Here is a 26,841-nt window from a genome sequence, read left to right on the forward strand (position 1 = left end):
CTGGGAAGCGCCTGCAAACAGAAGGCCAGGACTGGGACGTGCCTGGGGATTCGGCCCTCTTACTCCTTGCTCTTCTGAGGGCCATCACGGCTGCCCCAACCCCTCCCTTCCTGTCCACAGAGGCCTCTGCTCCCCACCCCCTCTTCCCAGCAGAAGGGCTGGAGCCAGACTCAGAGATAAGGGGCTTGTTTTCCAAGGGCCCGGAATTCAGTTTAGATTGCGGGTCAGGGACAGAGGGGCACTGGGGTGGGGGAAGGCACAATGAGCCTTTGCTTTAGATGGGGGCCTTGGGGCCACAGATCCTACAGGGATCTTGTGATTTGTGCCCTTTCAAGAGGCCCGCGCTAGGCATGGGGGGAGAGGTGGAGAGCTCCAGCGAAGATGCCCTAACCCTGTGAGCTCCGTCTCCAGCCCTGCTCGCTCCTCCGCCGGCTGGCCTTCTCCCGAGACCTCCAGTGCCCCATCTCCCTCCGACCTGGAGTTTTTGCCTTATGTTCCTCCTTCGTCTGATTAGTGACCTGCTCTGTCTTCACAGCTCAGCCCAATTCCTGCTTCTCTCAGGAAGCATACACTGATGCCTCAACCAGGCCCCTGGCAGTGTCTCCCGGGGTTGACATCCACCCCCTTCCCAGTGCTCCTCTCTTGGGCAGTGTCCTGTCCCCACCCAGGGGACCTAGGCTCCGACAATAGTCTGCTCTTGTCCGCCTTTATCCGTAGACCCAACTGGGAGCAGGCACATGGCAGACCTCTGATGAAGACGGGAGTGCCCTTTTCGATGAGGGCCGCCCTGGCCAGAGCTGTGGGCACCTCTTCTGGGGAACTTGGGCCCCTCTGGGACCAACATCCTCCCATTGGTGGGGGGGGGGGGCAGCGACATCTGTGGCCTTACTCCAGGGAGGGGAGCAGCCGAGTGAGGCTGGGCGCTCAGAGGGAGACTTGTCCTCCCTGTGTGAGGGAAGGTCCCCCGGCAGAAGGTCCTGTCTGGGCTGAGTCACGGTCCTCCCCGTGGCAGCAACACCAAGCCCCAGGGCTCTGGGCTGGGACCAGTAAGGATGGTCCTCGCAGCAGCAGCAGCAGAACGCTCATACGGAGCGCTCACGCACAGCCAGGGACCGGGGTCAGCACTGAGGACAGTGAGTCATGGAATCCTCAAAACAAGGAGACTGAGGCACGGAGCGGAGAAAAGCCTCGTCCAAAGCCTGGTGAGGGAGGACTTGAGTCAGTCCCTGCCCTTCACTCCTCAACCCGGCTGTGCGCCTCAGCGGGAGGCAGCCCCCTCTCAAGGGCAGGGGTATGCACCAGGGGGCTCTCTTGCACCCCTCTCACGTACCCCATGAAGTCCGACGCCCAGACCGGTTGCACCACCTCGGCACCCCTCTGCCCGGCACCTAGGAGGTACTCAACAAATCTGTATTGAAACAAAGTCAGTGACGGGACGCTCTTTTCAGGGGCGATGTCACAATGGAGCCAGCCGGCCCGGCCGCTTCCTTGCCCAGCGACCGCGGGCGTTAGCTTCCGCGCGGCTCAGTTTTCCCATCTGTGAAACGGGGATGCTACTGCGATTTGCCGCCTCGACCTGCCGGGAGGCGTAACTGCACTAACGTTTGTAGGGTGTCCGAGACCGCGCCTGGCGCACGGCAGGAGTCACACGGGCCTGCGCTCTGGAACGCTCGTCGGCCTCGGTTTCTTCTTGGGTACGCAGTGCCCCCCCACCCCACATGCTCCCCTCGCGCGGTGCCCTCGCCGGGAAGCGCGAACTACAACTCCCAGCATGCCTCGGGGCCCGCCTGCCCGAGCTCGCGCGGCGCCGCCTGGACGAAGTCCGAACTACAACTCCCAGCACGCCCCGGGCACACCCGCGGGCCCAGGTCAGCCGCTGCGGTCGAAGACCGTGAAGTCCCGCCGCGCCAACCCCTTCGCTCCCGGTCGCCCTCGCTGGGAAGGGTCCGGGTGGAGGTCGGGCGCTGCCCCCGCCATGCTCCGCGGACTGGCCCGGGCCGCTGCCGGGCGACCCGGGGCCCTCTGGACGCGGGGGTCTGGGAGCGGGACGGAGGTCTCGGCGCACGTGGGGGACCTGCGCAGCGACACGGTGACCAGACCCGGGCCGGCCATGAGGCGCGCCATGGCCGAGGCGGTCGTGGGGGACGACGACTACGGCTACGGCTACGGCGAGGACCCCACGGTCCGCGGTGAGCCCGGTGTGGGCCGCGGCCTGGGGGCGTCGCGGCGACCCCAGAGCGCTGTCCGTGGTGCTGGCGAGAGAAGGGGCCCGGGGCGCGCAGGGGCGGCGCAGGCTGGGCGTCATGCCCTGCGGCCTTGCTGCTCAGTCCGGCCCATCACCCCACGGTCTGCTGGAAATGCAGATTCTCGGGCCCCACGCTCACACCCGCCGAGCCAGAGTCTGCAGGCTCACGGGCCTCCCGGGGGACCGGTGTGCGCAGGAAGGTGTGGAGCTGCGCGCAGGATGGGTGTGGTCTCCTCCTGCAGAGCGCGGCTCTGGGGCGAGTGTGGCACCCAAGGTCTCCTACCCAGCGAATGGCAAGGCAGTCTTCGAACCCAGGTCCTCTCTCTCAAAACCTGTAGCTACGGTCCTGCACCCACCGCCTTTCCACATGGAGACTCACAGGAAACCGGTCTAGAAAAGAGGATTTGGACTCCGATAACCTAGGGAGCATTTTCACACACAGTGTTGAGGGTGGCCATCGTAATGGACCACTGTTATGCGAGGGTGCTTACCCTCTGCCCTGCCAGGGGCAAGCCACGGGTTGCTGTTTGAGCCTCAAGGGGCTGTGTGTAGGGTCAGATGGTGATCGGTGATCATGCGTTCTGCAGACACCTACTGCCTGGAACTTCGAAAATGCTGAGCCCACTGCTTAGAAGGCAGCCAGACACACAGACACCATGGGGTAGGGGAAGTGTCGGGGCTGGCATCTGTCCACAGAGAGTACCTTGGGAACCGGTGGAGAGAGGAGGCGTGGAACTCACAGGGAAGGGGGACTTCGCAGAGTAGCCTCTTAAAGAGCGAGTGGCGCCCCCAGGCAGGGAAGGGAGCTGGCTCATTGGGTATTGAGGGTACAGATAGGGACTGTGGCTGGAGTGTGGGGTACTGGGAGCCACCAGTAACTGGAGGCAAAGACAGAGGGCAAATCCCACTGGGCCTGAATGTCACGCTAAAGACTTCAGAGTTGACACCACAGGCAGAGGGAGCCAGAGCAGCCTTTAAAGCAGGAGCCTGAAGTCCCCCCCCCCCCCGAGTCTCCCCTTCTGAGAGCTCCTGTCCTTCTGTTCTGGGAGAGGAAGTCAGCAGAGAAACCGCAGTGCCCCACCTGCAAGGGGCTGATGGGAAAGGAAGTGAGACAGGTGTGAGGTCTGGATGGGACAGGGGGGTTCAAACCACAAAGTTTCAATGTGGGGGAGACCAGGGCCCAGGGGGAGGCTGGGTGCAGGGTGTTGACTGAGAGGCCTCTCTACCTAGATATATGGTCACCAAGACCACAGTCTGCAGCCCACAGACCAGGGCTTCTGTCTGGCTTGGCCACTTACCTCAGCAGGACGTGAGCTCACGGTTATGAGTAATGCAAAAAGAGTGCCATTGCTGACGGAGTCTCCCTATGCCTCCTGCCCCTTCCCTCCTCAGAGCTGCAGGAAAAGGCCGCCAAGCTGCTGGGGGTGGACCAGACCTTGTTTGTGCCCACCAACACCATGGCCAACCTCATCTCTCGTGAGCGTGGTGGGGGTGACTCCCGTTTGCCCTCCGGGTCGTCCCTCTGCATTTCTCCCCTTGGTGCGAGGGGCAAAGCTCGGACTACATCAGTGGGGTGCTGAGCCGTCTGGATTTCTGCTGGGCTCAGCGGAGAGTCCCTAGCAGGAGAGGAGAGGAGAGGAGAGGGCTCCGCGTGTCCGTGCCCCTCCCCCAGCTCCCTCCCCACGTAGTCTCCTGGGAGCCCTCTCCAAGCCTCCCTGTCTCCAGGTTCTGGTGACCACGCCTCCCTCTCCACCCTTATGGCCTGGGGGTCTTGCTCTGTCCCTTGTGGCTTCCCTTCACGCTGCTACACCTTTGTAAATCGCCCCCTTTATTAAATCACCCCCTTTATTAAGCTCTCTGGCTTCCTAGTGGGCATGGGCTTCTGTTTGCTGCTGGGCCCAACTGATGCCCGTGCCCTGAGCTGCTTGACCCCCAGGAGCAGCAGGGTGACTAGCTTCCTGGGCAGGACATGCTCTGTGGGTGGGCTGCAGGGCACAGGGCACAACATCTCACTGGACGGTTATCCTGGACTTTCATAGTTCCTGGGATGGTTCTCTGGCCCATGGCAGTAAGGTGTCTTGAAGGGGTGCCGTTTCCTAATTGGCATAAGCACTTGGGAGCTAGCCTCCGGGCTCAGCCAGGAGCTGGGCGGGAGCAGGTGGGCCCCACGGGACTCCCAACCAACGCTGCCCTCCCCCATCTATCAGTGATGTGTCACTGCCAGCGCAGGGGTTCCCAGCTCCTCCTCGGGCAGGAGTGCCACCTCCACGTCTTCGAGCAGGGCGGGGTGGCTCAGGTAAGGACCCGGCGCCCCTCACCTGGGGCCAGCTCAGCATTTCTGGCGGGAACCAGTTTCCTAGGGACCACGTTGGGACCTGCGGAGGGAAGAGATGGCCAGGGTGGCTGGAAAGGGAGCCATTCCCAGACTGACCACGTGGGGGCAGCCGCGGCCCAGCCCCCCCGCCCACGCCCGATCGGATACGGGCCGTTCTCGGCGCTCTGCTGCCCCCTTGTGGGAACCCGGAGCACGCGGCGCTCCGGCTCGGGAGAACCCAGCCCTTGGTTCCTCCCCTTCTTGCTGGGGTGTCCGAGCCCACGTCCGCAGCAGAGCGGCAGGCTCGATGGCCCCGATCTGGGGAGGAGCCGCGGGGACAGAGGTGGGAGGCGACGCTGCGCCCCTGGACCTGATCTTCCCTCCCTCTTTCCCCAATACCTGCAGATCGCGGGGGTGCACTCCCACCCCCTCCCAGACCTGCCCCGCCGCACCCTGGACCTGGCTGAGCTGGAGAGGATGGTCACAAGGGGCCTGGGGAGCCCCTACCACCCGGTCTGTAAGCTCATTTGCCTGGAGAACACCCACAGCAGCTCCGGGGGCCGCGTCCTCCCCGTAGACTACCTGCGCCAGGTGGGCCCGACCCCACCACTCGCCTGCCCCCCACCCGCCCCCAGCCAGCCAGCCCCCCCACCTTGTGCCCGGAGCCCCCTCCTGGGAGGGTGTCTCCTCACACAGGCCATGGGTGCCCAGGGCAGCTGGGACTGCTGTGGGAGGGACGCATGTGCCCCTCGCCCGCAGCTACGGAGGGCACTACGCCCCCCGGTTAGCCCCGCGGACAGAGACACCCCCGTTCTCCCCAGGGAGCGAGTCCCACAAGCACCTGCTCGTACACGGTATGAGGGCTGAGCCACGCCGCTCCCGGTGTGAGAACTCGCCACTAATGACCCTCCAGACCCTCTCCCTGTCCACGGGAGTGGGCATCTCCTCCGCGGAAGCTCGGGACGGCTCAAACAGGGTGCCGCATGCATGGCTCTTACGGCCTCTGCATTCGGCCATGGCGAACCCACCACTTATTATCAATCCCCTTTCACAGAGGACGGCGCCCAGGCTCAGGCAACTGAGCGCCTGCTCCGGTCCGAGGGGGCCACGCTGGACACTGGCCCAGCCCTGATCCGTCTGGACTCCTCCAGGCTCCCGGAGACTGGTCCTCCCTCCACTCGGACCCCAAGCTCAGCCCCTCTGACCGTTGCCTGCTCTTTGCCCCCAGGTGCAGCTCCTGGCCCGGAGCCACAGAGTTCACGTCCACCTGGATGGGGCCCGGCTGATGAACGCCGCGGTGGCTCTGCACGTGCCCCCCGCCCGCATCGTGGAACACTGTGACTCCGTGTCTCTCTGTTTCTCCAAGGTGGGGAAGCCTCGGGCTGCCTCCCAAACACAGGACAGCGGGGGTGTCCACAGTAGGAGTCAGCTGGGTTCCAAGCTCCGAAGCTGGCAGCAGTTGGCCCTGGGCCCCCTTAGCCCCTCCCCAGATGGGGCCCCATCCCCTTCCCACGCCCCTCCCCTGGCCACAAGGACAGAGATGCACACCTGGGGTGCTGGCAGGCAGGACTCTCTCCTTTCTTCCTCCCAGGGCCTGGGTGCACCGGTCGGGGCCTTGGTTGGGGGGCCCAAGAACTTCATTGAAGAAGCCTGGCGCCTCCGGAAAGCGCTGGGCGGAGGGATGCGCCAGGCCGGGGTGCTGGCTGCTGCCGCCCTAGTAGGACTGGCGGACTTCGAGGAGGTGCTGCAGAGGGACCACCAGAACGCCCAGAGATTCGCCAAAGGTACGTGGACCACGGCCCCTACCCCCACCCTCACTTCCTTTTGCTCCCAGAAGAGTGTCTGGGGGTCCCCTGCAGCAGGGCCCAAATCCCCAGCGGGTGTACTTCCTTCTGACTCTAGAACGTGTAGGGCAGCCACTGAGCCATGAGGCGTGGGCCCGGGACAGAAGAATGCTTTACCAGACCGCACCGGTGGAGGGTCTGGACCAAGAAGCCCTCAAGGGAGGTCAGGAATTTCTATTTCCTGCAGGATCTGGCGAGGGAAGCCTCCAACCCAGGTCTTAATCTTTATCACTTGAGTCCTCGAAACAATCCCATGATGTCTCCACTTTACAGATGAGGATCCTGAGGCCCAGAGGTTAACTGATTTGCCCCAGGTCACACAGCTGGAAAGTAGCAGAGCCAAGTCTGTGCGGCTCCAAGGGTCCCTGTTTTCTCTGAGGCGGCTGGGCTGCCCTGTGCCCTTGCTGGGATGACAGGGCCGGACCTCAGGGCTGAGGTCCTGGGGTCAGGCTCCACTCACCAGAGGCCCCGGTCCCAGGGCTCCAGGAGCTGGCGTCCCCCATCTGCTCCGCGGACCTCGCCGCCGTGGAGACGAACATGGGTGGACGGGCTGCGGCCCGAGGAGCTCTGCCGGCGTCTGCAGGCCGTGAGCGCGGACGAGGTGGCTCAGACCGGCCGCGCGGTGCGCGTGCTGCTGTTCCCCTGGGCCGAGCGGTCGGTGCGCGCCGTGTGGCACCGCGACGTCTCCGCACAGGACACCGAGCTGGCGCTGAAGAAGTGGGGGATTGTGCTGAGGCAGCTGGGGCCCTGAGGACGGGGTGACCGGACCCTGTGCCCCGGCTGGGACCCAGGTGGGGAGTGCAGGTGTCCTGAGGGAGCAGGTGGCAGGAGAGGCAGTGAAACGACACCCCCGTGACCCTGTGACCCGCCTGCTCGGACCCCTTGACTCCCCACGCTCGGTGGGGAAGCCTTCCACCCGTGCTCCTTCGGCAAGCCCGCGGTGCCTCCCGCATCTGGGACAGGGCACCACGGCGGCGGACCGGTGGGAGCCCAGCCGAGCCCCTTGCCGGAGCCCAGGAAGCAGCCAGGGCAAGGGCTCTGCTCACAGCGCCCAGAAGAGGAAACTGTCCCGAGCTCCTGCTTGGGGACACACGGGGAAGGGTGACCAGAGATTAGAAAGAGACAGCGGGGCAGGATGCCCGGGAGCCCTAGCTGCCCCGTGTCGGGGGCTGGGATTTGTCTTGTCACCTATAGACTTGTTCCTTTAAAAAAAAAATTTTTTTTTTTCTTACAAAAAATTATGTCTTTATTGTAGATGATTTGGGGTTGAATCTCATTTTTAGCAGTTCCTGGGGTCGTGTAGATCCAGAGGCAGACAAGGAGGCCTCCCACCAAACCCTTGTGCTCCCTGCTCCCCAGCGAACCCACAAGTGCGGTTAGAGCCTCACAGTGGAGAGGACCTGCCCGCCAAGCCATCCCGTCCAACACGGAGGTGCGGGGTCAGGGCACAGGGTCCTCTTCCACCTGTGCCAACCCTCAGAGAAGGGGCCTGTTGTGTCTGCAGAAGACGTCTCTGGCTGGATGGGGACACGGACACACACACACACAGCTGGTAAGAGTGCTACTGCCCACACAGTTTATAGTTCTGTTTGATCAATTCTGAAAAAACGTTAAGACAGAAAAACAAGGCTTATCTGCACAGAGCATAAATTGATTTATTTAAGGACAAAATGGCACAATGTTGCGACACGGAATGGCAAACGCTAAAACCTAGGTGCGAAGGGAAGCCCTCAGGGGGACCCCCAAGTGGTACCAGCCCCCAGGGCCCCAAGGAGCTTCCTGTAACCTTTGGAGCAATAAAGGGAGGCTGGCTGCCCTCTAGCCCCCCGCATACATTCCAGATCCTGAACCCCAGAAGGGGCTGTGTGGGGCTTCGGGTGCTCCACAGCCCCCCTGGGGCCCCGTCCCCTCTGCCACCTCAACTTCTCTGCCTACAGGAGGAGCGAGCCTCACGGTGACCCAGGAGTCCAGTCACAGTGGGCCTGCACCCGGGTCTGCAAGCCGACCCCCACCCACCTCTGTTTTGCAGCCCTGGCCTCTGCCTCTCGAGGCAGCCCCTGACCCTCCTGGCTAAGAAGCCCCCCCCCCCCCCCCCCCCCCCCCCCCGCAGTCACAGACATTCCCCCGCCCCCGGGGGGCTGCAGATGGGAGGATGGGGTCCAGCAAAAGCAGCAGCAACGCCCCAGGACAAGGACGGAGGCCCGAGAACAGGGAGGGGCAGGGAGTGTCCGGCCCACTCAGCTGCCCTTGCAAATCCCAGGAGACTCCGGGCTCCCCCCCTCCCCCAGCCCAGGATCCTCCCCGCCAACACCTGCCCTCGAGCCAGGGGACTGAACAGAGGCCTGGGAGGCCCGCCAGCCTGGAGGGGCGTCTGGCCCTGCCGCGTGCTCCGGGGTGGTCTGGACCTCGGAGCCCCCTTCTGTAAAACGGGTGAAGGTCGCTAGCGTGAAGGGCGACCGGAGGACGGGACACACAAATGCGCGGGTGACACTGGGCTCGGCGCCTAACTCCACACTCCCTCCTCCCCAGCACAGCGGGCAGCTCCTGCACCTGCCCCGGGCCCCAGGAAGGACAGCGGGGCACACCAGGGCTGCTGGGGGAGGGCGAGGGCAGGCCATGTCCTCGAGAGGCAAGGGGACCTGCTGAGCACCGGGAACCTGCAGCACCCCCACCCCGACCCCGTTAACGTTCCTTTGGGTCACTTGCTGACTCTTCTGGGACTCCCTTTTCTCATTCACACCAGTTAGTCCCTAAAGGGCATAAACTGGGCAGGGGGCCCCCAAAACATCCGGCTTTGCCAGGCAACAGGAACCTGGCTCCTTGGCTCTGCTCCCAGTCCCCCACCCCGCAGGTGCCCCTCCCAACAAGATCTCCAGCCAGGCCTGCAGATGCAAAGGGAAACTGTGTCCGCCCCTGCCACTTGCCCCTCTGGGACTCAGATGACCACAGAGTGGGGGTCCCCCGGCTGCCGGCTGAGGCTGAGGGCTCGGGCTGCCACGAGCAGGAGGAAGCCGCTGAGTGCCTCGGAGGCGCAGGAGCCCCAGGCCAGGGCTAGAGACCAGCCGAAGCTGATGCGGATGTCCTGCACGTGCCGGGGGCCGTACTGGCGGGCAGTCTCGGCGAAGGCCAGGTGGGAGTAGCTGATGTAGACGCTGACCCCTACCAGGGTCAGGGCACCTGGGGGAGGGGGGCAGGGGGACCACTTGCTGTGTCTACCCACTGAGTGACACTGCCTCACCAGGACCTGGCCGAGGCGGTCCTGGAGACCAGGAGCCCCTCCCTGCTGGCCTTTGAGGGGAACAGAGGCTCTGATACAGTCCCCAAAGCCCCGGGCATCACCCCACAACCCCCCCCACCATGAAAGGCACCACGTATACCCTCGGCAACAGTCCCCAGTCTATTGCCTCTGCATACACAGCACCCTCCCGTGTCCCCCAGTGTCCCTGACACACACACACACACACACACACACACACACACGGAGCCAGGGACCTCTACTGGCAGTGGGGGGGGGGGGTCGGGCGCTCTGACCGCCCCCCCTCTCCTTACCGTCCCCCCCCCTTCATGGGGTTCCCCCCCCCCGCCCCAGCCTGCCCCCTCCCCCGTCTGCGATCACCCCACCTCCCCCCAGCGCTGACACTGTCCTCCCTTGGACTCTCTGGGGCTGCTCAGAGCGCTGACAGTGATGTCAACGGACCCGTTTCCAAGGAGCATCCCCCGCGAGGACAGCAGCCAGCCTGGACCCTGAGCGAGCAGAGCAGGTGGCGTTCTTCGAACCGGGTCCTTCGGAAGAGGAGCCCCCCGCAGCAGCTGCCCCCGGGCCCTCCGTCCACCCACTCGTCTGGGCCATGGTTCTGAGAGCATCATGCCAAGGCTTCCTGGATACGATCCCACCCCGTTACTCCTCTCCGTGGCTTCCCAAGGTCCTCTTCACTGGATTTAGACCCACACAGCCAGTCTCTGGGGGCCGGCCGCAGCTGACTGCCGCTGTCATTCTCTGAAGCGCACACCCGGGCTGTTGGTCCCCCAGGCTCTTGGCACCAGGCAAGCCTGCCTGCTCCCACTTGACTAAGGTCTCCCACAGGGACAGCATCCCCTGGCGAGGAGGCAGGCCTGCCCCAGAGGTCTGGGCTTCAAATGCCATGGCCTTGACCGTAGAGCTGGCCCGGATGCCAGACCCAGCTCAGGCCTCACCCCGACAGCACAGGCCTCTGATGGCTGACCCCAAGGAGCCCCAGGGCAGCATCAGCGACAGCCAGGCTTGGGCAGCAGGGGGCACCGGCTGGCGGGCAGGCGCAGATGGCACTGAAAAGCACTGGTGACCTTGGTGAAACCTTGGACCTCTGAGCTGGAAACTGGGACCACAGGGAGGCCACAGCTGCAGCCCTGGGGGTGCGCCTGGCCAGCGCCCAGAAGAGCCTAGGGGAATGTCGGCTGAGGAACTGTTACCAGTCACATTCTGGGCCTGGACCTGGGTCACTGCCAAGGACCGCGAGGCCCCTCTTCAACTGTGTCACTGCCGGGGTCTGACCACGCCAGCTGCTCCCACCAGGCCAGTCCGGGAAGGAGAGAACAGCGCCCCCCCTGCAGGTCTAGGAGACCAGGTCCAGGGATTGCCTTGGGGAGCTCAGCCCTGGGCTTCCTCCCTCCCTGGCTCGAGGCCCACAGCCAGAACCCCTGCCTGTGTCCCTAGAAAGGCCCTGTAACACCCAACATGCTTTTGCCTGCTGCGGCTCAGTCCCCAGGCTGGGCCCAGGCTCAGCACAGGCCAGATGGGAGCAGGAGACAGGGTGGCCGGAAGGAGGCACTCCCACTCCCAGGACGTGTGGCCCCCAGGGCGCCCACACTCACCTCCTAACAAGAAGTAGCAGCCGGTGAAGAGGAGGAGGACCACGCTCCGCGTCAGGGAGCCCAAGAGGCCACAGATCCAGCCACACACGACGAGGACGAGGCTCAGGGGCAGGGTCACCATGACAGCTCTGTGCAGGGCTGCTGGGAGAGGGGGCTCAGCGTCCCAGCTGGGACCTGGACCGGCCCCCACTGCCCCCCACCCCTGCCGGCAGATCCAATTGAGCGCTGCAGAGCCCTGTCTGCCTGGAGGTCCACCTTTGTGGGACAGTTTTGCCTGCAGATGAAGGACAGACCGGGGGTGGGGGGTGGGGACTCAGGCCCAGGACTCACAGATGAGGTGCTGCACTGAGGTGGGGACATCCAGGTTCCCGCTGGTAAAGGGATCGATCAGGGGGATGCAGCTGTTTTGCCCTAAAAAGCAGAAAGGACAGAAGCTTGGGGGGCCGGACACCTGTGGGATCCCCAACTACCCCGGGTCCCTCTGAGATGGGCGGTCTTGCGGGCACACTGGACATCACACTCTCAGCCCTGCCTGAACCCAGCGGGCTGGTCAGTGGCCACGGAGCCCCGTCAGATTCTCTTCTGGACCCCAGAGTTTGTGACTCCCAGTGGGTTTGGAGGATTTAAGACCTGTTTTGTTTCTGTAACGGACAAATATACCTACATAGATGTCGGTCTGAAATTCAAACATCCCGGAGACGCTGCCCTCAGCTCTCCCTTAGGCTTGGGGCCCTGAGCAGGCTCACGTGTGGCTTTGCCTGGACAGGAAAAGGTGCGCGTAACGTGGACTCCTACTCTTGCACACACGCATGCATACCCACCCACATCTGCACACACACATGCACACATCAAGGGGGCTTTGGAGCAATCAGCACAGTGTGTTCTGCGGATGCACCAACAGCTCGTCTTTCCTCCCCGGCCGCCACCAAGGATGGTGTCGTCACGCACGCGCACGCGCGGAGCCTCCCACACGTACACTCATGTGCACACACGCACACTGACACATGCACACGCGCTGGCACTCACACAGACCTATGCTCACGCATATGCACACACACACATTCACACGCTCTCACAGACACTGCTGCCCCCCAGGGCTGGTCCTGTGCAGGGGAGGACCCCCAGCCCGCTGGTCACCCCGTTACATAGGCCTTGCGGAGGGAAAGGCCTCCCCTCTCCGCAGGTGTGAAAGGTACAAGGCACTCCTGTTTGGTGCCCAAGGGCTCGTCAAGCCGTCAGGTGGTGGGGAGGGGGTGGGGGAATAGAGAGGAACAGGGGTCTTACTCCGGGGGCCCTGGCTGTGCTAGTGAACCTCTGCAGACAGCAATTGAGAAACAACTCGTGGTCACTTGGATGTGGAACCGTGCCCTTCCCGGAGGTCCCCAGTGCCCCGCACCTCTCCCACCTCAGCGCCCGCACCCCTGCTTGAGGAAGAACAGGAGCCTGTGCCCTGGGTGCAGGGTCCTGCCCCTGCTTTCCTCCCTCACTCTCCCAACCACCCCCCACCGACTTGCATCCTGAGAAGAGGCATCTTCTCCGCATCGGACAAAGCCTTGGAGGGACAGGCAGCAGCCAATGGCAGAGCCCACTGAGAGCCGGGGGTTCCTTCTCATCTACCAAGCAACGTGCCGCTACTAACACAAGACACCCCCGCCCCCACCAGGGAGGGCAAAGGAAGGCCCAGGGCTCCTGCTCCCCAGGCTCTGGGGGCCCCAAAATGCCCTTCTCCCCGCAACCGCCCAGTGCCCGACCCTTTCATTTCTGAGCCCTACTGTCACCGCCCAGTTTTGGGAGAAAACAGAGTCCGGGATGGGGAGTGGGGGCAGGAGGGGCGCTGCCCTGCCCACGCCCTCTGCGCCCCGGCCCGCCACCACTGTACCTTCACAGACGCGCCAGAGCCCCGAGTGCGAGGACAGCCGCGCGGCCCGCCCGGTGCTGTTGCCGGCGTCCGCCACCTCCAGGACGTACCAGTAGTCGCTGGCCACGGCGGCCGCCAGCAGCGCGAAGCTGAGCAGCGCGCCCAGGGCGGCGGCCAGGAGCAGCGCGCCCAACCAGGCCATGCAGTCCAGGAGTGGCGCCGGGGATTTGGGGAGCAGAGGGGACCTCGGGGTTGAGAGAGTCGGGGAGCGGGGAGAGGGCGAGGCCGGCGGGGAGCGGGGGCTGGGATTTGGTGAGCTGGGCGGCGGGGGTGGGGGGGGCGCCAGGGAGTAAGGGGCACGGTTGGGGGGACGCGGGGAGCTGGGGCGGCAAGCTGGTGCTGCCACTCCGAGGGTTTTCTGGACGCGGCGGCCCCTTTTCTGCCTGCGCGCCAGCCTCACAACACACCCCCTCAGGTTTGCAGGAAGATCGGTCCCACCTCTTGGCGACGCGATTGCAGATCTGGGTGCAGGGATGGAGGTCTCAGAGCTGCAGGCGGACCTGCCCCAGACCTGGGTTCAAACCCCAGCGTCCCCGAGGAGCTGGTCGCTGGAGTGGGTCCCTTGTCAAATGTCTTACTCTCTCCAAACCTCCAGTTTTTCAGCTGCCAAATGGCCGGGCTGAGGAGGAGGAAGGGTGGGGCCTGTGTCATCTCAGGAGGGGGCTCAGCAGGCAGCTGACCTCGCTGGCCAGGAAGCTCGCAGCCTGAATGGTGGGAGGCAGCCACCCCTGGCTGCGGCACTTGACCCCTGGCTGCTCCTGGTCTTAATCAGTCTCCAGGACTAACCAAAGGGATCCAGTGAGGCGGGCTGGATGGGCAAAGGGCCTGGGCAGGCTGGCAAGGGGGCTATGGAAGGAGAAATCTTGCTTCCAGGCAGCCTTCTACAAAAGCAGGAGGGGAGGCGGGGGAGGGAGAGCGGGGAGCGAGGAGGCAGGGCAGGGCCGCTGCTGGAAGCCGGCGAAGGTGAACAGTGACCCAGCGTTCAGCCACAACGTGACAAGGACCCACACTGCCTTCAGTGGGTCGCAGCCTTGTTTTGTGTTGAAGGTATGATCGAGGGACTAGGAGGACGGGAGGAGCCCCTCTTGGGTGGCAGCTCCATATGCTTTTTCCCAGCAACCCCTGCCTGTCAGCCTGAGCTTTCTGGAAGGGTCTCCTTGGCACCCCCATAAAGAGGGTTCTGCTGGTGGGCACCTGGGTGGCTCAGTGGGTTGGGGCCTCTGCCTTCGGCTCAGGTCATGATCTCAGGGTCCTGGGATCGAGCCCCGCATCGGGCTCTCTGCTCAGCGGGGAGCCTGCTTCCTCCTCTCTCTCTCTCTGCCTGTCTCTCTGCCTACTTGTGATCTCCGTCTGTCAAATAAATAAATAAAATCTTAAAAAAAAAAAAAAAGGGTTCTGCTGGCAGGGCTGGGGACCACACTGCTGGAGGCCATTGTCCGCACTGAGCCACACAGCTGCACACAGGAATAGACACGTCTCGCGCTCACGATGCAGTGTAGATGGCCATGTTAGCAGTCTACACCCTATCTCCCTGCTTTAAAGTTCCGTGCCCGAAACCCAGTGTGCAGTTGGGAGCCACTGACTACTTTGTCCCCCTAGGCAGCAGGCACTGGTCCTCACGGGGCTGCTCGGATGAATCCCACCAGCCTCTGTCCCTAAGACGGACCCAGATCACCCCCTAGCCTGGTTCTGAAAAAGCGCCCCTTTGCAATGACCCCTTTCCACTGGTGGTCCTCCTATGACTGGCTCATCACCCGCGGCTGGAGCTGTCGGTTGGCCACTTGGGAAGCACCAAGCCCGTCTGCAGGATGCTGGAGCCTCTTCGGAAATCGCATCAGACCACCACCACCAAAATCAGGGGTGGGAGGGATGTTTGGATGGAAGAATTCCGATTTTAAGTGACAAAGAAACCGGGCTTCCCCCGAGCCTCTTTTAAAAACTTGCATTCAACTAACTCTTCCGGGGTGGTAAGGACCCTGACCCCAGCGATGGCTGTGGGCCCAATGAGCCTCCCATTCCAGGCTGATGCCACAGGGCATTGCCTCCAGCCCCGGGCTGAGGAAGCAGCTAAAACTGCCTGGGAAATCACGGAGCCGCTCGGCATCGCGGCTCAGGCACCAACTCAGCTCGCTGCACTCAGCAAACTCCTCCACGGGCCAGTGCCATGCAATCGGGGTGCCCTGTGGGCCAGTCCTCCTCGGGAGACTCATTGAGACGCTGTTCTGGCCAAAACCAACCATGCTACAGGGCTCTCAAGGGGCGGAGGTCGTAGATCGGACACAGAGGTCTTCCACGCTGATGCGGCTGGCGGCCAGGCTCCGTGGGCCACGGCGCAGGCGGGGAGGTGGCCACACACGGGGTCAGTCTCATCCCAGGAAGCAATAGGATCTATGAAGGATACCTCAGGGTCACGTCAGACTCGCCAGGGTCTGCCCACGGGCCCCAGACGCAGCTTTCTACCCGGCAAACGGGAGGGCCGCACATCGCGACATGCACCGGAGTCCCCGGAGCACACGCTTCTGTTCCCGCGCCAGACACAGCTTTCCCTTCTGTGGTTGTCAGCCGCCTCCTCCCGGTCCCGACAGCTCGGGCCTTCCGTGCTCTACTCAAGGCAGCGTCGTCACACGGCTATTTGCTGGCTGTGGCCTAGAGCCTGCGCTCTCCATGGGAGATTGAGTCCTCCCTGGCTGTCACTCGGGTCCCGGGCGCAGCACGTGGCTCCTGTCAGCGCTCAAGCATCGGAGTGAATGAGTGGACAGACGTCCCCGCCTTGGGGGTCAAGGGGAACATAACCACAGAGAAGCTAAGGCCCTGGTGTGGCTGGTCAGCTGAAAACTGGCCCAAATGCTGCAGGCTGAGCCCCGCGGGGGAACCGGCGGGGAACCAACCGTGCAGTTGCTTTAAGAACAAGACGGCCCCCTCTCCTTCCCCCACCCCTGCCCCAGACGAGAAACCCTTTGTGATGGTGACACTGGTTCAGAGCCAGGTGCCTGCACAACGGAACCTCGTCTCAGCTCAGACCTTCCACGTCAGAAGCAAGCACAGACGTTTCACGGTCGTCGCAGCAGAGCAAGCTGGGTGAAGGGCTGTTGGGGCCCCTTTGGACCGTCTTTCCAAGTGCCCATGAATCTCAGTTCGAAATTTTTTAAAATGTTGTGTTAGGAAGATCAATGGAATCCTTGGGGGTCGGATTCCGCTCCGCAGAGTGCAGGCCTGACAAAGCAGTCCAAAAAACGGCATGGGGATGGCTTCGAGCCAGGCCCGGCTCTGGAGTCAGGCAGCCGACCCCGGCCACACCCGCAAGGCAGGGGCGCATCATTCATCAGGGAGGGCCCATCTCCAGGGCCAGCGGGCCTGGGTCCCGTCCTTGACCTTTGTCATACGATCTTGGACAAGCTTCTCCACCTCTCTGCGAGGCTCTATTTCTGCATGACAAAATGCAGGTAAGACCACCTAAGACTTTACCGGCAAATTGTGACTTCTTTAAGTGCAACCTGCAGAGTGGTCAGCACCCCAAGGGGGTACCAACCTGCTGGCACTGTGTGAAGGCTCCGCGCTTGGCAGGTCACTTTGGGTCAGGCTGGCACTCGTCAGTGCTGGGGAGAGCGGGAGGATTCGGATCCCGAGGCTGGCCGGCAGCGTACACCGTGCTCTGCATGTGCCCGCCCTTAAGGATCTGTCACGACCCTTCCAGACTCTCACAGACTTGGAGAATGCAAAAAGGGACACATATATGAAAAAAATCCTGAGGCTTTCGGCCTTGGCAAAGGCTTCTGGCTTGATTAACAGAGGTCTATTTTGTGCTTCAAGAGGACAGTCACAAAGGCCCGGGGATAAACACAGCCTCTAGACAACACCTCTGTAGGAGGGGAACGTGTAAGGTGGCCTACTCCCGCTGGGTCTTGCTCCACAGCCCGGCCTGCCGAAGCCGAGAACCCCATCACTGCCCGCTGCGCAAAGGGTCAGCCTCTCTACGGAGCCACCGGTAAAGGGCTACTGTTACAGTGAAGGACCCGTGACGCATGGGCACAGACATCAAAATAAAGCAGCTCAGAGTACAAAGGCTAGAGAACTTTTCTCCCTCCAACAGAAACCACTGCAGCAAATATCCTCCGAGCTCCTCCCTGTCTGACAGATGCGGTAGAAAGAGTGGAGTCTGAAACGCATTTTGCAGGGCCAGTTCACAGCTGGTACGGGCACAGGTGACACATACGGGTGGGCCTTGTAGGCCAGGGCCGGCTTCTTGTCTGCTGGGGCTCATCCCAGCCCCAAGGCCCCGCAAGCCTGTGGGTGGGAAGCAGCATGTGGCGGGCCAGGAACCACCACACAGACCCGACAGGATTTTAAAAACCCAGTAGGGTCTGCAGCTGTGTTTCAAATGAAATGGTTTTTATTTTTCCGAAAACAACAAGATGACCTCCAGTAGAACCGTTCACAACCCACCCTGCAGCTCCAATTCGTGGAGGGACGGATTCAGTCTGTCCCAGAACACCAGGCTTCAGCCGCGTGTGAGCCGGCCTCGGGGAGGGACAAGCACAGGGAGAAGGCAGATGCGCGGGGGAGCGGGTAGTAGCCGCGGAGACACGGCCACCCGGGGCTGACAGGTCACCCGCAGCAGCCCACCAAGTCCCCACGGCTCAGAGTCAAGTGATTTCAAAAGGATTCGGGCCTCTGCATTGCTGTTGGGGCAGGAGCCTCGAGCCGGGCCGGCAGACGAGGGCGTCTAATGCGGCAGCAGTTTCGCGCGTGCCGGCTCCTGCTTCCGGCTGCCCCGTCTCCAGAGCCACCTGAGGCTCCCACGGATCGCCCCGATGATGGAGAAGGGCTTCGCGCTCGCTCTCGTTGTACTCTGCGCTGTTCTGCGAAGTAGTAAATTCCAGCACAACAAGAGAGCGGCTTTGCAGAGCCCGAGAAGCTGGGACGCTGTGTCAGGCCCCCTGACACACGCCTCCCGCACCCGCACAGAAGGCCAGCTGCAGTGGTGCAGGCTTCGGGACCCCGCGTTACAGACCAGCAAACCGCAGCTCAGGGGCACCAAGCCGCCGAGGTTAAGTGACGTCACGGAAATCCATGATCTTGTAGACTACGAACAAAATATCTAAGTTATCTACAAAAAATTCCCTCTAAAAGACATTTCCAGTGCACTTTTTAGATTAATCGATCCCTCTGTCCTCCTAGACGGGGGTTCGCAGGAGAAGCACAGGTGCCTCACCGGCCACCTAACCCGCGTGGGGAGAGGGAAGTAGCCACCTGCAGAGCGCTGGGAGCCTGAGACCAGGAACCCCTTCCGCGGGTCTCCCTGCCCAGGCCTGCCTGCCCCACCGCGTCACAGCTCATTCAGAGCAAGGAGCCAGGCCTCTGGAAAGGGCACTGGCATTAAGGACCTTTTCGTTGTGTTAGAGATGTGACAACCCTGCCATGGGCCCGTGGTACGCGCTGGAGGGACGCACGGTCGGCTGCCCTCCGAGCCAGAGGCTGGCTTTGCTGTCAAGACATCAGGCCTCCTCCACCCCACCCCGCCACGGGGGCTCGGCGCCGGAAGGGCTCTGGCACACCTGGGGGCCCAAGGCAGCCCGGGGTTGGATTCCTAGCTCCCCTGTGAAAATTCCAAAACGACAAGACAGGCAAGGAAGCGCACGCTCAGCACCTCAGAGCCCCGGCAGGGATGGCGCTCTGACTGCTCTGCTCCGGAAGGCGGGAGGCCTCTGTACCAGAGCCGACGGGGAGAGGACCGCTGCAGGCCCTGGACATACCCAAGTGAGACAGTGTAGCGCGGACACAAGAAATGCGCACCGTAAGTTCAGATCATCAGACAAATAAAATCTGAAATGGCGTCCTTAATTCTCTATTTGTGCAGCCGCAACAGACCCATGATTACGTTCAGGCATCAAAGCTCAGGCCGCGCGGCCAGCTGCCAGCCTGAAGCCGACGCTGCGCCGTGGGAGGGCTCCGCGGCCAGAACACACTGCTCACCCTCTCACCCCCAGGAGCCCAGGAACCAACGGCACAAAAACTACCAAAGAAAAATGAGAGAATCGGTTCCTGGACTCAGCGGCCCGAAGAGAAGCGGCCCCGGCACTGCTTTCAAGAAGAAAGCAAAAGTCTAGCTTAAATATTCTAATTTCAAATCGTGGATGTTCCTGTTTCCTAAGGCGCTGGGCAGGGTCCCGGCAGGGTGCGCGCCCCACGCGGGGAGCAGCTCGCCCGGCGGCGGCGGGGTCACTCCGCGGCGGCCAGCTGCTCGATGGCACAGCGCACTCTCTTTGCCGTCTCTTCGAATTCTTTCTGCTTACTGTTGGTTTCCTTTGCCTGGAAATAAAGAAGAGGCGCATGAAACCGAGCTGAGCGCTTCCCCATCACACCCTGTAGATAAGACCAACGTGGAAAGAACAAGGCGACATTGACTGAGCCCCTAACAAATCAGGCGCTGGGTTAGGGCGGAGAACGCCCTCCCCCCGCTATTTGGGGCTGAATATCCCGACTCACGAGCCCCCCACCTCAGCTACTTCCTAATAATCATAAAAGAAAATACTCCGCAACCTTCGTGCCCTGAGCACCATTTCACCTGCTTCACACACGCGCACTGCTTTCTCGCTCGGCTCCCCATGAGGCAGAGGTCACCACCGCCCGCGCTCTACCATGACGAGGACCACACTGCCCCAGAGGTGTGCAGGTGGCCCAGCTAGGCTCTGGCACATTCCTAATCTTAACCACCGCCCACACTGCTTCAGAAGCTCCCCCAGCTCAGGCCCAGAGCCCCCTCCTGTCCACGCAGACACTGCCGAGCCTCGGCTTTCTCTCCTGAAACAGAAGAGTCTTCTGCTTCCCGCAGCCGACACTGCCTTCTGACCTGTCTGTCCCGCTCAGTGCTCCGGCCGGGACAAATGCCAGATCCCATCAGCAGATCCAGGAACCTCTCTGCCAACCCTCATGTGTGTTCTCCTGGATTTCTCTGACACGTTAAAAAGCTAACAGACGGGTGCCTGGGTGGCTCAGTGGGTTAAGCCGCTGCCTTCAGCTCAGGTCATGATCTCAGAGTCCTGGGATCGAGTCCCACATCGGGCTCTCTGCTCAGCAGGGAGCCTGCTTCCCTCTCTCTCTCTCTGCCAGCCTCTCTACGTACCTGTGATCTCTCTCTGTCAAATAAATAAATAAAATCTTAAAAAAAAAAAAAAAAAAAAAAAAGCTAACAGACCTTTATTAAGTTTGTTTTCTAATTAGAGGCTAACTTTAAAAAATCACTTTTCATTAAGTATTTCTGTGTATCTTAATTTTGCTGCCATGTATAAGGCTTACTTAAAATTATTAATTAAAAGAAAAATTAATAAAATAATAAATTGACACGAAAAAGAGAACGGCATCGGACAATTAGTGGTGTGCCCTGTAACGGACAACCCTGCAACCCGAGTGCCTCGTCTCTATGGATATGGAAAGACGACCGTGGTCTTTTTGTTTTTTAATCTGCGCGCCCACCATGGCACGTAAACTCCCAACCATGAGATTAAAGGTTGCATGGCCCATCAACTGAGCCAGGCAGGGGCCCTGACGATGGCCTTTTAAAATATATTATTTTATTTTTTTCTTCTCTTTCAATAAAGCTTAAATTAATTAAGCCCTGATGTACACGGCTGTACAACATGGACGTCAATACCTCCATTTTAAACGCTTTTTTAAAAGATGTATTTATTTTAGGAAGCGAGATAAAGTGCACATGCGTGTGTGTGACCAGGGGGAGGGACAGAGGGGGAGGGAGGGGAATCCCCCGAAGGCTCCCCGCTGACCACAGAGCCCAACTCGGGGCTTGATCCCACAACCCTGAGATCATGGCCTGAGTCAAAATCAAGAGCGAGACACTCAACCAACTGAGCCACCCAGGTGCCCCTCTAATTTCTTAATAAAGGTGGATTGAAGGAAAAATCAGAAACTCATGGGGCACCGCCCGCGTGGCTCAGTCGGTCAAGCATCTGACGCTTCATTTCCGCTCAGGACATGATCTCAGGGTCGCAAGACTGAGCCCCACATCGGGCTCCACACTCCGCGAGGAGTCTGCTCGGGATTCTCCCTCTTCCTCTGCCCCTCCCACTCTCTCCTTAAAATAAATAAATAAATCTTCAAAAACCCCGGAAACTCGCTATTAAAAACATAGTGTTCACTGAGCAGAAGTTTACCATCTGGAGCTTCGGTGTCTCCTCCTTCCTCCTGGGCTTCTTTCTCCCTCATCACTAGCGTCCACAGACGCAGGTCTGCTTGCTCCCATTCAGGTCATTCCCTGAACTAGTTTATTTTCTTTTCGTTTTAAAAAATATTTTATTTATTTTTTTGACAGAGAGAGACACAGCGAGAGAGAGAACAGAAGCAGGGGGAGGGGAGAAGGAGAAGCAGACTCCCCACTGAGCAGGAGCCTGATGTGGGGCTCGATCCCAGGACCATGGGATCATGACCTGAGCCAAAGGCAGAGGCTTAACGACTGAGCCCCCCAGGCGCCCCTGAACTGGTTTATTTTCTAACTGGTTCTAATTTACTTCCTTTTCCTCAAAAGGTAGAGGTGGCGATGCAGCAGCAGGAATGTCCTGAGCAGGGAGCACGCTCCCAGCCTAGAGGCCGTCCAGTGGGGCAGCACACCTTCCGGCGTCAGGCCCCCGGCGGGCGGCTCCCTCAGCGATCCTGTCACACGGACGAGCAGCGGCACCTCCCGTGGGAGTCTGGGGCCTCAGACACCCACGGCATCACAGCAAACATCTGTGCCTCGTCTCCAGGATCTGCTCACCCGATACAGTTATCTCAACTGTCCAATAAACGACTACCTTAAACCACATGCTGCGACCACAGAGCTGACTTTCCGATTGAACACGCCAGCCCCCCAACCGTACTGACCCTCACAGAACAGACGAGGTCTGCGTGCCAGCCCACACTCAGGAGTGACGTGCCCTCGACTGCCCACCTGGGGGCTCCAGGGCAAAGCAGACAGACCTCTGGTTATGCCAGTTCCCTGCATGTGGCTCTGACCCCAGACATGACCATCTGTTCACATGGGCAAGTGCAAGGGGACACGAGGGGACCCGAGTTTTACCTTAGTGATAATTATTTGCAGCAGATCTTACAGTCAGCTGGTACTCTAGAACAGCGTGTCCCACAGGATCCTTTGCAACAACAAAACTATTCTGTTATCTGTGCCATGCAGCATTGCAGCAAGTGGCCACGTCCCTCCACTGGGCAGGTAGAACACTGTGTGACCAGAGCACGGAAACCTGCCCTCTACAGAGTCTTTGTCATCAAAGCCATGCCCAGTGACGGCCACAGTGCTGGCAAGCACAGTTCCGCAACATCACAACGGTACAGTGAGGGCCCCAGGCTCACAAACTCCCTGTTGTGTAAGTTGTGTAAACTGATTAGGGAAAGTATGAGCAGCATACGCTTTTTAGTCTTTTTTAAAATACAGAAATTTAAAAATTATCTGAAGGAAACACAGTAAACAGTGGTGACCACCACTTAGCCCTTAGCATAGCATGGAGCTTTTGAGTCTCCCTCCTGAAAGTTTGCATTGTTTTGTGATTAAACAAAGCAACAGCAACAAAGGCATCCTTTTGAAGTATCTTGGGTTCTGGGGCGCCTGGGTGGCTCAGGAGTTTAAGTGTCTGCCTTGGGCTCAGGTCGTGATCCCAGGGTCCTGCTCAGCGGGGAGTCGGCGTCTCCCTCTGCCCCTCCCCCTGCTGGTGCTCGACTACTCGCTCTCTCAAATAAATAAGAATCTTAAAAAAAAAATTTAAGCTTCCTGTATTCTGACTTGGGGAGAACAGGAACAGTTGCACAATGAAAGCAAAACATTTTCTTCCCATCCCCCACTTTTCTCACTTGCCTGTTTACCCTGCTCTGGCGTGGCCCCACCGCTGTTCCCGCAGATGGTGGCGACCTGGTGGGCTTCCTGCTCCAGTGAGTCACCTCTCCCCACAGGCACCTGGCTCTGCCCACCAGACCATGGGGCCTAGAAGCAGTGGGTCACTCACTGTATTGGAGCTGTGCTGTCACAACAACCTTCTCTCTTTGTTGCAACACCGAACAACCTTTGTCTTTTTCAGCGCACAAGCCACAGTCTGGCTTCAGCCTCTCCCTGGGCTATACATCGATCCCCCTTCTGTTTGCTGGGGCACAGATTTCTCACCACTGTCCCCTAAGTAAACAGGCTGGTCTCTCATCTAGAATGGGCTTGGCAAACTGTGGCCCATGGGACACAGCCTGTTTCTCAGTCATTGGGCTACAAATGGTTTTCACATTTTTAAACAGTTGTGAAAACAAGAACAACAGAATCATATCTACTAGAGGGCGCCTGGGCGGCTCAGTTGTTTGAAGTGTCTGCCTTCAGCTCAGGTCATGATCCCAGGATCCTGGAATCGAGTCCCACATGGGGTTCCCTGCTCCGTGGGGAGCCTGCTTCTCCCTCTGCCCCTTCCCTCTGCTCATGCTCTCTCACTCTATATAAATAAAATCTTAAAAAAAAAAAAAAAAGGAATAAAGAAAAAGAGTATCTGACAGAAACCTGCAGCCCATGAAGGCTAAAATACTGACTACCAGGGGCACCCTGCGGAGGCTGTGCTGACCCTGACCTAGAAGTCTCTCCCTGGCCCGCTTCCCGCCCTGCGGTTCTCAAGGCCCCACTGTGCAAACACTCTTCCACAACATGCTACACTGACTGCCAAGTTCTTCCACTTTCCTAACAAAAAATTTGGTATTCAGCATTTATCCTATATTAGACAGAACTATTTCATAATCATCTCTAAAAAGGAACATAAATTTTCAACCAGAAAAGGGTCTCAGAAATCACGGGGATCTGTCTTCCGCATGCAACCAAGACCAGCCTGACCTCATGGAGTCCGTGAGTGGCGGGGACAGAACCAGGATGTCCACTCCCAGCCCAGTGCTTTGCTACAAGGATAGCAAACACCCAAACATTTATTCTCTGTAATTTTGTCAGACTTAGCAGATAAAAATAGGGATGCCCAGTAAATTGAAACTTCATAAACTTTACAAAAACAAGTAACTTTTTTAGAATACATCCACACCAAACACGAACTATACCTGAAATTCAGGTTTAACTGGGAGCCGACTTTCCCTACCACCCTGGCTGCCTGGTACCCATCCCGCTGTGGACCCTCAGCCTCACCCCTCCTCTCCCCCGATAACCCAGGATGCCTGATCCCAAGGTCCAGTTGGACTGGAGCCTCTTCTTCCCAATACCCATGACGCCCCTTCCCCGACATGCTACTACGTGCCCCCAAACCCTCTGCCCCAGCATGCCCACACCCAAACACACAACAGACTGTCACTGAAGGCCGGACGCCAGCCTGACCACCACCGCCCACCACCAGAGGACCTCGTACTAAACACATCTTCCAAGAGGGAACAACCCCAAGACCACATTCCAGGACAGATGGCTCCGAGGGGCTTAACACTGCTTTCCGAGGAAAACAAAGCCGCTCCGGGGCGAGGGCGCAGAACTCAGTGCTCAGCGGGGTTGGCCCTTGGGTCTCGCTCTGGCTAATACGTACAATTTTGTTCTTGGCTCTCTCTTTGTCCAGTTTCAAAAATTCACTGAGGGTTAATTCTTCGAACTGCTTCTTGACAGAAAGGAAAGCACAACCAGACGAATGCTTCTTGTGCTCCTCTCTAAAAAATCAATATGGGACCAGAGAAAAGTCAGGGGAAGGGAGAAGAGCGAGCGTGTCAGCAACACCCAGCTCCCGGCTCCCAGACGTGCCTCCCTCTGCTCGCTCAAGTTCGCAGGACCACGGCTGGGTCCCAGGCACGCTCCCACAGCCCACGCCCGGCTTGCCCTCTCTCGGGGCATCTCCCACTGCGCTTAGGGCTGAGGGGATTTTTCTGGAGTCCTGCAGCAATTAGCAGGAAAAGTGGTACAGAAGGGCAGGGGCAGCACACCTCAAGTCCCTCTAAAACCCTCGAGGAAGGAACTGTGTGAAGTAATCTCCCCCATTTCCCTGGAATTGTTACAGGATCTGCTCGCGGGCCAGGCTTCTCCGGGGAACTCCCCGGCCTCACTGTCTGCCCTGCGAATTACCCCTGCGTAGAGGACAGCAGTGTGAGCGGAACAGCACCGGAATGAACACACAGCCGCACCAAGCCCCAGAGGACAGCCGATAGGATGGACGTCTGAACGTGCTCCGGCACTGAGAAATTCACTCCCAGGATCACAAGGGGTACTCCCTCGGCGATCCCGATACGCGCACCGTGCCAGCCCAGTCAAGAATGGGTCACGAGGGCACCTGGTGGCTTAGTCGGCTGAGCATCCCGGGATCGGGCCCCGCATCGGGCTCCCTGCCCAGTGGGGAGCCTGCTTCTCCCTCTCCCTCTGCCTGCCACTGCCCCTGCTTCTGCTCTCTCCCTGTCAAGGGAATACATAAAATATTTAAAAAAAAAAAAAAAAAAGAGAGACTGGGTCATAAGAGCAAGCACATCAGGGAAAAGCAACTCTCTTCTGGCCAAGAAGAGACGGTGTGGGGGATTCTCTACAGGAAATACTAACGCTGTGGCCACAACAGGGTGTGAACGGGGGCAAAAGCCAGAGAAGGAGGTGGGGTCTCATGCCGGACAGCCATCAGGGTCCGTGCCAACACACACACGGAATTAAAAGAAACGGCTCTAGATGCCTTAAAGAACAAACCCCCAAACGCCGCCAGGGTACCCCTTGGGAGTGTCTTCTCTGGCGTGAGTGGCAGCTCCGGGACACTTCAGATCTGAAGACTCCAGCTGGGAAAGCACCCGACACCCGCTCAACCCGCAGGCTCCACTCCCCCACGGGCCAGACCCGACAGGCGTCAAGGACAGTCCTCCAAGAACGTCGGGCCAAGTCAGGTCGGAAGAGGCCTAAGCGCCGCTGGGCACCGGCACAGAAATCCGTCCCTTGGCCGTCACAGGGGCACAACACGAGCTGCAAAAGCCGCAGCCGCTCCCTCACCGAGTGTCTGGGACATTCGCATGGTTTTCTCGGGCCCAGCTCCCAGCGGGGCGCCCTGGAAGCCCAGCGAGGCTGGCCTGGGGGACTTACATAGGGTCATCATCCGGCTCCCAGCCTTCCAGCTCCTTGAAGCAGAAGAAGCACTGGGCCAAGTCGGGCTCGTTCTCAGTGGGACAGTGGATGAAGCCGGCCTCGGCCATCTGCAGGGGAGAGCGGAGGCTCAGGCCCCGCCAGGAGCTCTAGGATCCCAGAGCCCAGGAAGGGAGGGGTCGCCCCAGCCGGGAGCCCACAGGGGGCGGGGTCGTCTGGGGGTCCAGCTGCCAGTAGCGGGAGGTCGCCCGGAGACCCACGGAGGAAGGGGTCCAGGAGCCCGTGGCGGGAGGTCGCGCCGGCTGGGCCTCCACAGCTGGAGGGGGTCACCTCGGGCCGGGAGCCCACAGCGGGCGGGGTCATCTGGGGGTCCAGGAGCCCGTAGCGGGAGGTAGCCCCGGCCGGGAGCCCACTGAGGGAAGGGGTCACCCCGGACCCGGGAGCCCACCGCTGGAGGGGTCGTCCCGGGGTCTGGCAGCCCACGGGGAGAGGGGGGCCCGGGAGCCACCGAGGGCGGGGTCTTCTGGGGGTCCAGGAGCCCGCAGCAGAGGGGTCGCCCCGGCCGGGAGCCCACAGCGGGCGGGGTCATCTGGGGGCGCAGGAGCCCGTAGC

General features: G+C 60.4%; 3 protein-coding genes across 5 annotated transcripts in view; 1 reads left to right on the forward strand and 2 right to left on the reverse strand.

Moving 5' to 3' along the window:
• The first annotated feature begins 1,455 nt into the window (after nt 1-1,455).
• LOC132004536 (uncharacterized) lies at nt 1,456-7,631 on the forward strand. Its single transcript, XM_059381065.1, is given in 8 exon segments — nt 1,456-2,189; nt 3,638-3,721; nt 4,453-4,541; nt 4,965-5,150; nt 5,788-5,925; nt 6,151-6,343; nt 6,882-6,942; nt 6,944-7,631. Coding segments are annotated over 8 exon segments (1,380 nt in total). The 5' UTR covers nt 1,456-1,771; the 3' UTR covers nt 7,155-7,631.
• An 889-nt stretch (nt 7,632-8,520) lies between these two features.
• Nucleotides 8,521-14,851, reverse strand: TMEM235 (transmembrane protein 235). 2 transcript variants are annotated; one of them, XM_059379306.1, is made up of 4 exons: nt 13,134-14,851; nt 11,585-11,665; nt 11,255-11,392; nt 8,521-9,580 (listed from the first exon to the last, which is right to left on the reverse strand). In XM_059379306.1, exons 1-4 carry the CDS (start codon nt 13,312-13,314, stop codon nt 9,339-9,341), a joined length of 642 nt encoding a protein of 213 aa, XP_059235289.1. In that variant the 5' UTR covers nt 13,315-14,851; the 3' UTR covers nt 8,521-9,338. The 2 variants fall into 2 exon arrangements, with proteins under 2 accessions (XP_059235289.1, XP_059235288.1); XM_059379305.1 differs by having other exon boundaries at nt 11,255-11,395.
• A 4,150-nt stretch (nt 14,852-19,001) lies between these two features.
• The window catches only part of BIRC5 (baculoviral IAP repeat containing 5), an 8,793-nt gene continuing 953 nt past the window's right edge, over nt 19,002-26,841 (reverse strand). The window contains exons 2-4 of one of the 2 annotated variants that reach the window (XM_059379021.1): nt 26,230-26,339; nt 24,716-24,833; nt 19,293-19,481 (exon numbers count right to left, since the gene is read on the reverse strand). In XM_059379021.1, coding sequence (XP_059235004.1) covers nt 19,392-19,481; nt 24,716-24,833; nt 26,230-26,339 — 318 coding nt within the window. In that variant the 3' untranslated portion in view covers nt 19,293-19,391. Of the gene's footprint in view, nt 19,482-24,715; nt 24,834-26,229; nt 26,340-26,841 lie in introns of both variants that reach the window. The other variant, XM_059379020.1, reaches the window with a different exon arrangement.

Source organism: Mustela nigripes, chromosome 16 (assembly GCF_022355385.1).
Source record: "Mustela nigripes isolate SB6536 chromosome 16, MUSNIG.SB6536, whole genome shotgun sequence".
Taxonomy (NCBI): domain Eukaryota; kingdom Metazoa; phylum Chordata; class Mammalia; order Carnivora; family Mustelidae; genus Mustela; species Mustela nigripes.